The following is a 15537-nucleotide window of genomic DNA, read 5'->3' as shown; positions in this document are numbered from 1 at the left end:
AACGCCTCTGTGGGAGATGCCAACTTAGGAGTGTGTGTGTAATTTATGACACATTAATCTGACAGTTACATGACAAGCCAGGCTTTACTGAGCTCCGGTGCTGTTCCTTGGGTGGGAGCTGAAAATCCTTTGTTCCACAAATAGCCTGACAGTTTACCTGGTGGTACGTGTTAAATTGTCAATTAAGCATTTGCCTTGGTATTTAGAGCCGGTCCCTGGTTATCTTGCTGCAGAAATCTCCTTTCATCACGACTGTTGTCTCTCCAGTCGCTGCGAAGTAATCCAAAGAGCTTGTTTTGAAAAGAGTCCTACCTGCATACATCACTACTGTTGTTGCTTCCCCGGCGGGTCTTATAAGAAAGCAAGTTCCAAAGCTGGGTCAAAAAGCTGGATATTTTATTTTTGCATAAAACAGGAACGTCACATTTATTAGACATTTGACCGAAACAGAAAAGAATACATACTAGTCAAAAACTATTGTACCGAGCAGAAGCGTAACACCTTCAGACGCCGCCAGCTTTGACCAGCTGAGATGAGTGTTTATATACCCTGAAGTGATTAATAGGCAATTTCTGTACAAACCTGGTCATTCTTATTCTCTGTCACACACACACACACACACTCCCAGTCACGCAATTACCCCTCAGCTCCAGAGGAAAATATCATCTGATGCCATCTGATGACCTACCACTACCCATTTGTAGAAATGTTGGTAACAATTCTGGAAATCTAGTGTCTAGAGCTTTATCTTCACAGTGTTTTTTTAATAGAGGTCGAAAGGATGAGAGAGTATTGTCCTCACTAAACATATTAACTTCACCTATTTAGTCGCGATCACAAATACTGACCTCATTTCTTTCCGAATTTCATCCATCAGCCACCCTCTGCTGCTCTCATATGCATGAGAACTCACCCAAAAGTCATCTGTATGAACGCGAAAGGAAAGATTCTCAAAATATAAAGGAAGCATCCGAATGGGCAACGAGGACAGCTATTCACACGGGCTGGCAGAAGCAGAAAAAAAACAACAACAACAAAAAATGTTTGACACACAGGGACACAGTCTCAAAAAATGTCCTTCGTTATTCTCACCTCTGCTCCTGAAAAGTAGGTCAGTGTCTGGCTGTGTGACTATGGCAGCCTACTCCCCAAGATTCCTTCTCGCTTCCTGGCTCCCGAGAAATAAAGAAAAAGGAAAATATACAGTGCTCTGCCTCTGTTTTTGGTAAGTTCATCTGACTGGTCCAGTTATAGAAGGTAATCAGTTTGGGTCCTAAAGCGTGAGGCCGGTCAGGTCAGATCTTGACCTGTGGCAAGGTGAGTCGTCAATGTCCTTTTGAAGCAACCTTCAGGTTCTTCGTTTAATCTTATTAGAATAATAATCAAAGCGTTTTTGCCTTCGGAACAAAAAACAGAAATCAGCAGAACATCCTGCTTGCTGTTCCATCAACCCCTCATCTCCTCATCTCATTCAAGTGCCATGTGCAGCCAATGAGCCAATTTTCTTTAACAGGCCCTTTAAGACCACCTCCTTGCTCGACTTTCCCCATGCTGGTCCTCCTCAGCAGTGGATCTCGTAGGCAATCTGTGTGTCGAACAGCAGGCTCTGGTTAATAAACAGTCCCTCTGGGTCTGGCGGCGGTCCTTCGCCACCCTCTGCAGGAGCCCTGCGGGGGCCGATGCCCACTACTCTACCTGGGGTCAGAACCCCTTGACCCTGGAGACACTCGTTGGTGTGCAGCACCCCCTGCTGGCCTGGGACAGGCGGTGGGGGCAGCACAGGCTTGGCACGGTTCAGCACATACATCTCATGGCCCCGTTCATCTCGATACTCCTCCAGCTGTGCAAAGGTGGTGGGTCCATCGGAATAGTCATTGACATAGAGGATGGACTCCTCCTTGCTTGGACCATAGCCACCACCCTCCTCTTTCTGCCGCTGACGATGGCGACTGTAGATCATGCAGAGCAGCAGCAAGGCGGTCAGAGCAAGAAGAGAGATGCCAACTGCGATAGCTGTCTGGGTGGCAGTGCCCAGGGCGTTGAAGTCCATGCTCTCCAGCTCGTAAAGAGGTTCCTGACTGACGTCCCCTGAGGATGGGTGGTAGTTTGAGGAGGACGAGGAAGAGGAGGAAGACGAGGAGTGCAGGCGAGGCCAGACGGCTGAGGATGATGAGGATGAAGACATGTTGACGGACAGGTGGAAGGTCACCCGGGCGACTCCACCAGGATTCCAGGCCTCGCACTCGTAGCGCCCTGCATGGGCCACAGTCACGTTGCTCAGAAACAGCATCCCGCTACCTGTGTCCGGATCGAAGTTGTCCCTGTCTCCGTTATCCTCCATCCCTCGTGCTGGACTCCGTCCTCCCGCGGTTCCCCCGTTACCACTAGGCCTGGCTGTGACCAGCTTTCCGCCGGCCCTGCTGTCCCCTTCCATCCCCACCTCCTGAACAAGCCCTCGGGGAGAGAGCTGGGCTTTGCCATGAGACGCCTTCCTCCAGGTGACCTGGGGCTGGGGGTAGCCAGATGCCTGGCAGGACACTCGCAGGCTCTCTCCCAGCCGTACCGTCAGGTGACTGGGCTCCAGTTGCACGGCGGGTGGGATGCACACCAGACTGTTGGCCGGAACTTCCACCAGGCTGAGGTGAGAGAGGCGCGGAGGCTCTGCGCAAAGCAGCCTCCGCTCGGCCGAGCTTAAGAGCCGCTGGCCTTCCTCGTTTATCCAGCCGCGGAGCCAGTGGAGGGCACAGTCACAGCGCCATGGGTTATCTGACCAACAGGGAGAGGAAAGGGAGGGAATACGTAGGGATGGAAGAGGTGAGGAATTGAAAGAGAGAGAGGCAGAGAGGGAGGAAAGAAGGAGGAAAGGAGAACGATGTATTAAATTGAGTATTTAGCAAGCGATAGACCACTAGTAGCAGGAATAAAAGCTCGGAACAGGACATGGGGAAGAACAGCGTAGTCTCTCGCCTCTAAATCCCTCCACACTCACTTGCTTTAACTTCAAAGCTATTGTCCTGCGTGCTCTCTTTATGTCCTTTTCTTCCTTTTGATTCGGATTTCTTTTGATTCTCCACTAATCCGCCTTTCCCTCGCACTGTCCCTTCAACCCCTCAGTGCCCTCCCTCCCTCCTCGCTCTATTCCTTCAGGCTCTTCTCTCCGCCTTCCTTCCCTCCCCCATGGATTCCTCTATTTCACCATCCGTACAATCCATACCACTCCGGTTTGCATTTAAAAAACTGAAACCTTTCCGTAAACTTTCTTTCCTTCTAGTTTCATCATCCTAGCCTTCTCCTGGCCTTTCTGCTTCCATTTTTTTCCTGTTTGATCAGAGGCCTTTATATATAATTAATCATGAAGGTACCTGTGATGCGGAGAACCTGTAGGCTGATTAGGGGTCTGAGCGTGGCAGGACTGAGGGTCCTCAGGTTGTTCCTACTGAGGTCCAGCAGAGCCAGAGAGGACAGGCCCACCAGGGCCTGCTCATCCAGCATCTCCATAGTGTTCTCCTGCAGGTGCAATTCCTGCAGACGCTGGGGGCCAGAGGAAAAATCTCTAATTATCATCTTCATCATCATCGTGGTCATCAGGGTCATCATTATTATTACCATTAGGTACTGTAACATTATCAAAGCCATCATCAGTATCACTATCCTTGTCATCTTCATCACCATCATCTCCATCATCAACATCACTATCATTGTTACAACTTATCAACTTAACATCATCACTGTCATCATCATCATCATCATTGTAACTCATCACATGTAACATCACTATCAGCAGCAGCAACAGCAGCATTACTGCCATCATCATAATCATTGTCATAATGACGACCTTCATCACCGGCCAGGCTAATATAGCTGTTATTAAGCTGGACGCAATGGGACAGTTTGGCCTGCCCTTAATGGTCATTTTACAGAACTAATTACAGCCTTTTGTCTGCGGGTGACAGTAAGTTTAGTACAACTGATCTGGACATTTGCATTCACACATACAGGTCCTCTGACTGACGCCTGGAAAAGTTCTCCCATTTAAAAGGGGCTTTATTCAATTTTCAGTCAAAAGGCCATTAAAAATTAATAACAACATGTTAACTTTTTAGGTAAGAAAATAAAAACTAATAGAAAATGTGTAGGCTACAGCTTTTAGCTTATTTTGCCTCCTTTTTTAACTTAAGATGTGCTAATAGACATCCCTTTACACTTTACTCTGTACAAAAAAAGTTAAATGACTGCCAAACAAAAAACACAATAGTCAAAGCTTCAATTTCAATGGAAAATAAACAATACATTTCCAAATGTTTTCATTAAAGGTTCTAATATTTATGTTATTTTTATAACATAAATCTTATTTATTATCAAGGTTATATATTAATTATGTTTCCTAAATTATTCTGAACAAATACTTTCAATTAAAAAAAAATGTATGTAAAAATCGCACCTTTCCCATTGGCTCCTGGCACCAAGCATTTGCATAACTTTTAGTGTTGTCACTTTATTGAAGGTGATTAATTGTAATAATTCAGGATAAATCTGTAAAATAACAACATTTATCTGCACAACCTAATAAATATAAATAATAATAATAATTACTGTAAATGTATTGTTTGGGTTTTTATTTAATTTGAATATTTTACTGTAATATTTTACAGCCACTGCTGTTTTTATTTTACAGTGTGTGACATCGCTCTTTAAAAAAGACTACGCATTATGTTTGATTTGATGAAACATATTTTATCAGTTTGTATCCAGAATCTTGAAGGTAAAAGTACACAGAAAAATAAAACCGTAAAATTATATGGAAAAAAAGATTAGTACTAATATGATTATTCGTGTGAGCATAAACCTTTATATAATTAGCTGCATGTTAAATTACAGATCATGAATTAATAATTAATGTAGTTTGACATACCCTCAAATGTAATTTAAGAAAGTATAAATAATATAGTTTTTTTCTGTGAAAATAAATAAATAAATGTAATTTCTCATGTTTAGCTTGATAAACCTCAAATAACAGTTGGGTTGTTTATTTACAGGAAATGTCAGTACTTGTACAGGGTAAACCATTTAAAAAAGCAGCTATTTTCCATCAAATTAAGGATGTATTTTTTAGTGTACTCGTTTTAGAAAAAAACAAAAACAGAAGCAGATGTTCCAGACATTTCATACAGATCACACTTCTGGGGTCAACGTGATGGAAAAATAAATGAAGTCTCTGTTGGCCATGTTGTTTCAGTTCTGGTAGTGGACAGGATATGCAGGACCCACATAGGACCAAACTGGCTGACACTCAAGAATATGGTAACACACACACACACATACACACACACCTGCAGCCCACGGAAGGTGTAGTCCTCCAGCCGGGTGATCTGGTTCCCTGCCAGGTACAGGATACGCAGGTGCTCCAGGCCACGGAAAACATCAGCGGAGATCAGGTGGAGTCTGTTCCCATTAAGGGCGAGCTCCAGCAGCTGGCCCAGGCTTACAAACGCTCCGGGCTCCAGAACTGTGATGCTGTTGTTCTGCAGGTAAAGGTAGTGCAGGCAACCCATGCCCGCCAAGTCCTCCCCTCGGATCTGACCAATGGCATTGTCCTGCAGGAAGATGGTCTGGAAACAGAAGTGTGAAATTTGTCAAGCATCTTAGATCTACTATACACACTATGAGGACAAAAGTATTGGGACACTTGCTTTTTCATTGCTTCTTCCTAAATCAAAAGTATTTAAGTAGAGTTTGTCTTGCTGTCTCTACTGTCCAGGAAAGGCTTTCTACTAGATTTAGGGGATGGGGGGTTGTTTGTCATTGCTAATTTGGCTATGTTCAGACAGCTGTATTGTATCCAGATAGATTTTTGATAGTCTGGACAGCCAAAAAAAACACATGAAATTCCATTTTTGCAAATCTGATCCAAACCTCAGTTGGAGCTGATTTGGAATGTGATTATGATTGGATCTCTGGGCACTCAAATCAGATTTGGTTAGTTACTAATGCCTACATCGTTATCACAGCAAGCCTTTTAGATGTCCAGACACGAAAATCCAATCTGATCACTTGCAAATAACAGTGCGGACAGTCATCTCACTGGATCTGATTTGAGAAACAAGCACGATTTGGCCTGCAGTCTGAACACAGTCTTAGATGCCACTGATAATTATTACATGGTCTGACACACCCTGACAGTCCTGAGCATTTTTTGAGCATTCAACTACAATTCAACTGCATTTATATATTAATATATATTGGATATAATGTTGGTAAATGCCTATTCTGTTGCACATCTTTCTATCAAATATTTAAAACCAGCAGACAGAGGTTGTCAGAAAAAGGTTTTTCGTAAAACACAGTTCTGACGTTCATCACTGTTTTCTTAGTTGGGATTCGTGCAGTTTACAAGGACAATAGGGTCCATCATTATACGAGCAGAGCTGAGAACAATTCTGTGCTTTAGGAAAACTTTTCGAGATGCAAACCACACTTGCTTGGCTGAGGCAGGGAAGGAGAACTCGTGAAATTTGGGCTGGAGTTCTGGGAGGGGTTCATGCTGCTGGGACCCCCACTTGCCAGGCAGAGGTTGAGCATTATTAGACCATCAGGAGGAGCAGGGTGGTGGCGGGGTGCGAATTTCCATCACGAGAAGGAGAGGGGAGAGGAGCGGTTTTATAGGAAGTAGTAATGGAGAGGAGGAATTTGGGTGCAGTTCTTCTCCCAAATTTTCAGTTCTTACATAACTCAGACTTTCCTCAAGAACACATTTTAGAAAAATCTTTCCCAATGTTCTGAACAGCACATAATGTCCAGGCTCTTCATCTATTTTGCTTTTTACTCAGTTTAGAAATTTGCTCAGACCCAATCACGTCTTCACCATTTGCTTGTGTGTGTGTGTATACGTGACTCATATCTGCCTTTAGTGTGAACAGCCCCCCTGTCGAGAAACGACCCACATGTGCAAACATGTGAATGAACTATGTGCGTCATAATCAACGACAACAACCAGCAGCACAAGCCTCCATCACAGAGTTGATTTGCTGATTTGCTTGGAACAGCTCTCGGCTGGCGATGAGGTCAACAAGGTGAGAAGCCATCGCTGACCTGAACTTCCAACAGAGGGAGATGACCGTACTCTGGCCGGGCACACTGAAAAAAACAACCCAAGGATTCCTGTCTATCTGTTTTCTTCAAGGTCGCATGGCCAGGAATGTGATGTGTGTCAGATCCTCAGTGCCTCGGTTTTCTGCTTTCACACAGCTCTGAAAACGTCAGATCTGGGTCACATTAAGGCCCAAAAAATGAGTGTGAACCTTGTAGTGTAAAGTAGTTCTAGTTACTGGTGAGATTGGATCAATTCACCTTGAGCAAACAAAGGCTTTTCTTCTCCACTTTAAATTTCAACCCACAGACTAACCTCCAGTGTAAGACAGAAAAAACAGGCAATGCGTAGTTTTGCTGGACTGCCACTGGCTGCATAATATCGTCAATGGCATTTCAACAACGGGGAGTTTGGGACTAAAATATCTGCTCTTTTTTTGTGAACAAAATGACCTCTATTATGTTTCCTGAAGCATTAAATGTGATCCTGCTTGGTACAAGACTCAATCCTGCCCTCAGAGCCTTAAGGTGTAGACCCCATATTTACTAGTTTTTAGATGTGAAGGGTCCGGGACCTCATAAATATGGCCTGTGAGTAATGCCGCGGTAGCAATGCTAGGCTAGGCTGCCTGCTGGCATGATAGCGGTGTGGAAGCGATGCTGGGCAAGTCCGCCGGCCGTGTGGGTAGCGAGGTCAAGGCTATTAAAAAGAGTTGATCCAGTTTTTGTTGGAGTAACTGTCTCTACTGTCCAGGGAAGAAGGCTTTCTACTAGATTCTCGAGCACTGCTGTGAGAATTGGATTGCATTCAGTGACAAGCGCATCAGTAAGGTCAGGATGTTAGATCCCCAACTCCCCAACTCATCTGAAAGTACTGGATGGAGCACCATCCATCATTCCAGACAACACAAGCAAACTTCCACTGCTCCACAGCACAATGCTGGGGGGCTTTATACTCCTCTAGCCCACACCTGGCATTTGTCATGGTGCCAACATCTTCCTATTTTATTGAAAATGCTTTTTCTACAGGGACTAGACAAGCTGTCTGTGTGTGTGTGTGTGTGTGTGTTTGTGCAAGCATTTGCCCATTTGCATCAGCAATGCTTGCAATGTAAAGTAGCTGAATGCATTCATAATAAGGGGTGTCCACAAACATTTGGACATATCATTTGGCGTATCATAGTTTATCATTAGTTATGCAGCTGTCCCCGTGAGTAAACTGGGGGCCCGACACTCCTGTTCTCAGTCCTGTGGGTCCCTGACTCCACCCTGTGTGAGTGTGTTTTTGGATTCATTAGAAGGAAAACATTTGCTCTCCATTTCTTCTCAGTTTACAGCCCCTGTGGTACCCCGAACACATAACAGCTTTTAAACCCCCTCTCTAAGTGCTTGTTTACGGACCCCGGCTGAGGCTGAGGAGTTCAGTTCCATTACATTCAGATGGAAAAATATGCTAGAGGGGAGCATATCATGAAAGCTCTTTTTATCCTACAAGCGAGACGTGGATCAGTGGGAAGTTTTAGGCCCACTAATCTGCCCCGGGTTGACTCTTTCAGAGACAAGACATCTTCCTTGGAGTCCACACAGCCAGCGCAGACGCTCGTAAACAAATCAGTCGGGAGGAGCTGAATGGGATGTGTGGCGGGTCCATGTGAGGACTTCTACAGGTTGTTTTTTTTTGATGGTGGTGGTGGTGGTGGTGGTTTAACAGCACCATATCAGCTGCATAATGCATGACATAAATTAATTGCAGAGGCTCTCGCACGCTCTCTCACTCCCGCTCTCTCTCTCACTCGCACTCTCTTTCATTCTCAGCATTTCAACAGAGATTAAACACGGGCGGAGTTACGGCTGCTCGCTCGCATGGTGCAGGGTTATGCGGGTTAATTGAGCAATCCGCGCAAGGCAGTCTATGAATATGCAAAGGCTGCGGCGGTGTTGCGAATGCGGCCCGTGATAATGTATAGAGACAGGAAATTGAACTGTCACAGCCAAGGAGGAAGTCCGCTCTCTCCTCTGGGAATGCTGCACGGGCCGCACTCGGGCTGGGAGGTGAGCAACTGCCGTGGATCCGATGTTTATCTTTTATATTAAAATGAGTCACAGCAATTTAATTAGGCTGCAGGTATTAAACAGAGCAACTGCGTGCGCGTGCATCAAAGCGCAGAGCATCACTCTTTCACTCTCTGATTAGCCATATGCCACATAATGCAAATGTAGATGTGGAAGCTACTCATGCATTTTCCAATGCAACCCTCAAGCTATTCTCTCGGATTGGTAGCAACACTTGCCACATGCCTGCGCCGTACCTGCTTGAATAAGAAACAACAGTGTTTCCCGATTACCCCCTAACATCACGACCTCACTGTAGGCTAACGTTCACATTAATAGTAGTACATAATAATAGTACATAGTCAGATGATTATTATCTCTCACATATAACCTATGTATTCTATGAGCTTCATTCTCTCTTAGTATATTATATCCAGACTAACATACTAATAGACTTAGTAGGCACTTAATCATATCTTTCAGGTGAACCTTTACTGCTCCATATGAAGGAGACCACAAATCAGTCACTCCCCTTCGGCCGGAGTGGAACAAACTAGCTACTCCTCCGGTCCTAAGTGTAGGCCTTATCTGTTCTCTCTTTGCTGGCCACAGTGAGTTATTGTCCAAGTGACCTCGAAGTTGCCTACCAACTCGTTTGGGTATCTCCAGGTGTGTGAGGGGCTTCTAAAAAACATATTTGAGCTTCCTTCCTTTTCGTTAATTATGCATGTATGTTAACACCCTTTTATTTATTCATATCACAGTTAGGTGTAACCAATGCGCTGTAACTTCTTTGTCTTCTATGAACCAATGGAAGGTGACAACACCCCATTGGGTAGATATATAACCTTTTGTAACTTGGTCAACCTTTGGAGATCTCTGGGTATTTGTCAGGAGCTTCTCCCCGGCCAAGAGTTTTTCAATAAATATATTACTTTGGAGCATTAATTGTGAAAATCTCCACCACACAAGCATGATTTGTCACTGATTCAAAGGTGAATCTAATTTATCATTTATCACCAGTGTGAATGCACCTGTGCCCCGAAACGAGCCACATGCCCAGTTTATGATTAGGTAAGAAAAAAGGGTTAGTGAGTGGCTCAGTGTGCTTTAATGTGCTGCCACTCACAAATTCTCAAAATCCCAAGCCAGGCCGCTTTGGCATCAGAGGCTGGATTCCAAGAGAGTACATTTGCAGCTTCAGCTTTCTGTTCTTGGCAGGTAGAAGTGAAGCCTGATGTGGTCTTCTGCCGTTGAGGTCCATTCACCCAAGTTTCAAGTTTCAGGTTTATTTGTCATTTGCACAGCATGTCAGGACATTTATGCATTGAAATGCTTGTGGTGAGGCTCAGGTTGATGCTCTACAGGAGGACAAAACTATATACATACTAAACATATTAAAAATAAAGTTATATAAAGAATTATATTAAATAAATACAAAATACATACAAAATATACACAAAATACAGAATATACAAAGACAAAGTGATATACATAGTATTAATAATAAAGTGTCCGAGTGCAGTGGTGTTGGTGAAAGGTTCACATCTTGTTCAGGAACCTGATGGCTTGTGGGTAGAAACTGTTCATTAGCTGGTTTGTTCTGGCCTGGATGCTGCAGTAAGGGTTGGACGTGGTGTTGTGCATTCTGAAATGCTCCCCTGCTCACCGAAATCGCACAGAGTGGTTATCTGTAGCCTTTCTGTCCCCTCCAACCAGTCTGGCCATTCTCTGTTAACCTCTCTAATGAAAAAGGCTGCAGAACTGCCTGGATGCGTTTTCTATATTGCACCATTCTAAGGAACTCTAAAGACTGGTGTGCTGAAAATCCCAGAAGCTCAGCAAGTTTAGAAATACCCAAACCAGCCCTTCTGACACCAACAATCAGACCACACTCACATTTTCTCAATTCTAATGGTTGATGATTGGTTAATGAACATTATCTGAAGTTGATGGCCTTCCTAAGAAATTGCTCAGTGGGTGTATACCCAGTTCATGGCAGTGACCTTCAGGAGACCGGTCAGATCAGAGGTAATGTTGCTTTCTGCAGTGTGTGCTCTTATAGCTGTGAAGCTATTAAAGCTGGCCTTTTTTTTGCCCTTAATCCTGAACAGCTAAGAGCTTTCCAGAGCTAATAATCCTGGTGCTGAAGGCTTTACTTCATGGTCCGTTCACTTCATGTTGTTGTTGCTGTTGCTGATGCTGATGAATGTGGACCGTTCATGTGACATTATTGATCAGGATATGCGCACGTGCATAATTCCGGGGCACGGGTTCATTCACATTAAAGATTTTTGTGTTCACATTTAGACAATAATTGGATAATGTGAATGCAGCCTCTGTGCCGTGACAGGATGATGCCGCTGAAGAGTATGGGTATGGTCACTGACCTGCGTGCCGTGGATGATGCCCCGCGGTATCTCCTTGAGGCCGATGGAGCCGCACTCCACCGTCAGGCTGTAACAGCGGCAGCCCAAGGGGCAGCCCAGAGAGAACGAGGGCAAGAGGGTCAGCAGGGCCAGGAGTGCAGGGGTATGGAGGAGGAGAGCCATCTCAGAACACGACAGTGCCTAGGGAGGAGGAGAGACAGATATTGTAAGCAAGAGAGATTGCGCAGGATGAGGAGGAGGAGGAGAAGGGATTAGAGGAAGGCGACGGATTCAGAAGAAAAGAGAGAGAAGGTGGTGAGGAGAAAAGGAGAGAGGGCAGAGCGAGAGACTGAGCGAGAGAGGGGAGAGAGAGATGTGCACACATGTTCACTTCTTATGTCAAGGAAGTGCAAATCAAGCTGAACTGTGCTGAGATACAGAGAGAGGTAGAGAGAGACAAAGAGAGAGCAAGAGATAGAAATAGAAAGAGAGAGACAGAGTAAGAGAGGTAAACTGACTAAGAGAGAGAGACAAGGAAGAGAAGATGGAAAAAGAGACGGAAAAAAGAGAGAGGAGAGAGAGAGAGAGAGAGAGAGAGAGAGAGAGAGAGAGAGAGAGAGAGACTAAAGGAGATAGACTGAGATAAGGCAAGACAGGAGAGAAAATAAAGAGAGAAGAGAGAGAGAGAAAGGATAGCGAGAGAGACTAAGGGAGATAGATAGGAGATAGAGTGAGATAGACAGGAGACAAAATAAGACAGGAGAGAAAATAAAGAGAGGAGAGAGAGAGAGAGAGAGAGAGAGAGAGAGAGAGAGAGAGAGAGAGAGAGGATAGAGAGAGAGACTAAGGGAGATAGAGTGAGATAGACAGGAGACAAAATAAGACAGGAGAGAAAATAAAGAGAGGAGAGATAGAGACTAAGGGAGAGAGAGAGGATAGAGAGAGAGAGAGAGAGAGAGAGAGAGAGAGAGAGAGAGAGAGAGAGAGAGAGACTAAGGGGGATAGAGTGAGATAAGGCAAGACAGGAGAGAAAATAGAGAGAGAGGGAGAGAGAAAGAGAGAGAGAGAGAGAGAGAGAGAGAGAGAGAGAGAGAGAGAGAGAGAGAGAGAGAGGATAGAGAGAGAGACTAAGGGACATAGACTGAGATAAGGCAAGACAGGAGAGAAAATAGAGAGAGAGAGAGAGAGAGGGAGAGAGAGAGAGAGAGAGAGAGAGAGAGAGAGGGAGAGAGAGAGCTACTAAGGGAGACAGAGTAAAATAAGGCAAGACAGGAGAGAAAATAGAGAGAGGATAGAGAGAGAGACCACAGTGACCACAGCCTGACAATAGAGATGGGCAGGTATAAGTGCTCCTGGCTGCCCAGAGAGAGGCGTTTGTGTGGTCAGTGTGAAAGTGGGGAGATGGAGACCGAGCTGCACTTCCTCCTCCACTGCCCAAAATTCAGCACAGTGCGAGATCATTTCACAGACAGGTTTAAACAGCTGATCCCAAACCTCCAAACACTTCCGGAACTGGAAAATTAAGGCTAATTCTAGGAGAGGGGCATACCGCTCCCCCCCTCGCCGCAAAGTGTATCAGATGTGACCGTCTGACAACCAGTGGGTAACACCTCCCTCACTGTTCACTTTAACAGTAAAGACTACAGCTCTTTTTTGGTCAGTTAAATGATCAGTAATTAGTCATTAGTAAGTTTTGTGTGTGTAGATATTAGTATGTATATAAAGTATATGTACATAGTTTATTTATGTCATTTTGTAAAAAAAAATCTTTATTTTAATTATTGGTATTTTTATTCTCTACTGTCACTTATTTTGTAATTATTATAACTTTTATTGCACTGTAATTTTTTGTAATGTAATTTTGAAAGAGAGAGAGCAAGAGAGAGAGAGAGAGAGAGAGAGAGAGAGAGAGAGAGAGACTAAGGGAGATAGAGTGATATATGGCAAGACAGAAGAGAAAATAGAGAGAGAGAGAGACTAAAGGAGACTGAGATAAGGCAAGAGAGAAGAGAGAGATAGGGGACAGATCAGGGTAGAGAGAGAGAGACCGGGGAGAGGAAGTGATGAAAGATGGAGAGGTCGCCGCTTTCAGGAAATCTCCATTTTGGTCAGTTTTCACTTTTACAGTGTGTCAGAGTTTCCTGATGAACGGACCAATAGAAATGCTCCAAAATGACTAAGATCTGCTTACCCTGACCTCCCAACAGTTAACTGAGAGGTGTAGTTTAGAGCTGTAGAGCAGCCGTATGTTATATATCTGTTTACAAAAGTCCTACAATCATCCATAATTATCAGCTGAAAACACACACACACACACACACACACACACACACCTGTCTGTCACACGCTCAGAGGACAGAGGCCTACGCTAAACTCCACCGCTGTGAATGTAATGTATCAGTAGTGTAACTGTAAGTGAATGTACGTATTATTTATTTCCCCCCATTTTTCTTCATGAATATCATCACTGCTAATGAGCAGAATTGTGTTATTTGCTTTGGCAACTGCTGTTAATTACAATTCACGCCAATTATGCTATTTAAATTGAAATAAATGGATTTGTTTGGGCGAGAGACAGCAACGCTGAAAAAGACAGAGAGAGAGAGAGAGATAATAAGAGAGGCGGTGAGTGAGAGAGACTGAAAAAAGAGAGAAGAAAAGGGCTTAGACAAAAGAAGAGAGAGCGAGAGAGACTTAGGGAGAGCGAGAGGTTGAGAGAGCGAAAACTTGAGGAGAATGAGATTGAAGGTGAGAGAGAGGTTGAGGGGAGAGAGAGATTGGGGAGAAAGAGTGATGGGAGAGAGAGATTGAGGAGAAAGAGAGTGATTGAGGAAGAGAGAGAGAGAGAGAGAGAGAGAGAGAGAGAGAGAGAGAGAGAGATTGGGGAGAGATTGAAGAAGAGAGAGAGAGAGAGAGAGAGAGAGAGAGAGAGAGAGAGATTGGGGAAAGATTGAAGAAGAGAGAGAGAGAGAGAGAGAGAGAGAGAGAGAGAGAGAGAGAGAGAGATTGGATGGAGAGACAGCAACACTGAAGAAGACTGAGAAATGAGAGAGAGTGAAAGAGAAAGAGCAACACAGAGAGAGTGAAGAAGAGAACGAGAAGAAAGGGGCACAGACAAAAAACTGAGCGAGAGAGAGAGAGAGAGAGAGCGAGTGCAGTGTGAGTGCGTGTATAATTCTGGAGCAGCACGCTTAAGTGAATTGGAAAATGGAATATCATGGTGGAGAAAAATGGAATATCATGGTGGAAAGGAGCAGAGTGTTAATAAGACTCTGCAGAGAAAGGCCAGGCAGAGGGAAGCGAACAACATGACTGGAACTCAATCAGCTCCACTCAGGCCTGCCGAGGAGCTCTCTGAGGAGCAATCCTCACTGTTTCTGTTGGGCCTCGCTTAATTAAACGCGAGGTGCACACAGACAGCTTGGAGAAGCTCCCTCTCTCTCTCTCTCTCTACTGAGTAGATGAGGTGTAGTGCCTCTCAAAGGCCCCGGCACACACCTCACCATTTCCCCTGAGGGAGCTCTCTCACCGTAATCATCCCGAGATCAAAAACTGCTGCCTGGGAGGCTTTTTCTGTCTCCCCCTCCCGGCTCCCTCTTCATTTTCGATGAAGACATGGGGTACGAACACAGACCTGTAGATTACAGCCTCCGGTGCCAGGTTTAGAGCTAAGCTTGGATGTAAATCCGACAACATTCAGCAGAGATCAGAATCGGGTTCTGAGGTGAGTCCAGACGGTGGGAGAGGACAGCAGAATGCTGATCAGAGCGTCGTCCCTCAGAAAGAATGCGAATGAAGCGTGGAAGAGGATTTCACATTTCAGTCATCGCAGATTGGGTCTCAGCGGTTGAATGTTGAGATGTATAAAAATACACAGTGATGCGCTGATCCGAAGGTGGGTGTTTATCAACAGCACCAACTTTGGAATGAACTCATTGTCATCAGAGCTTCAGCTTGAAAAATCGTCTGAAAACACTATATGTCCAAATGTTTGTGGACATCCCTTCTAATGAATGCACACAGCTTGTCT

The 15537-nt window shown here is 44.6% G+C and overlaps 1 protein-coding gene across 1 annotated transcript in view; it reads right to left on the bottom strand.

Annotated features, from left to right (window-relative positions):
• Nucleotides 1-379: 379 nt before the first annotated feature.
• Nucleotides 380-15537, bottom strand: part of lrrc24 (leucine rich repeat containing 24) — a 39669-nt gene continuing 24511 nt past the window's right edge. The window contains exons 2-5 of the mRNA XM_072668839.1: nt 11529-11708; nt 5331-5609; nt 3363-3531; nt 380-2766 (exon numbers count right to left, since the gene is read on the bottom strand). Of these exons, the coding sequence (XP_072524940.1) occupies nt 1562-2766; nt 3363-3531; nt 5331-5609; nt 11529-11690 (1815 nt within the window). The 5' untranslated portion in view covers nt 11691-11708 and the 3' untranslated portion in view covers nt 380-1561. The remainder of the gene's footprint in view (nt 2767-3362; nt 3532-5330; nt 5610-11528; nt 11709-15537) is intronic.

This window comes from Salminus brasiliensis, chromosome 23 (assembly GCF_030463535.1).
Source record: "Salminus brasiliensis chromosome 23, fSalBra1.hap2, whole genome shotgun sequence".
Classification (NCBI taxonomy): Eukaryota; Metazoa; Chordata; class Actinopteri; order Characiformes; family Bryconidae; genus Salminus; species Salminus brasiliensis.
Note: the sequence above shows the minus strand (reverse complement) of the source record. Positions and strands in the feature narration are given on the sequence as shown.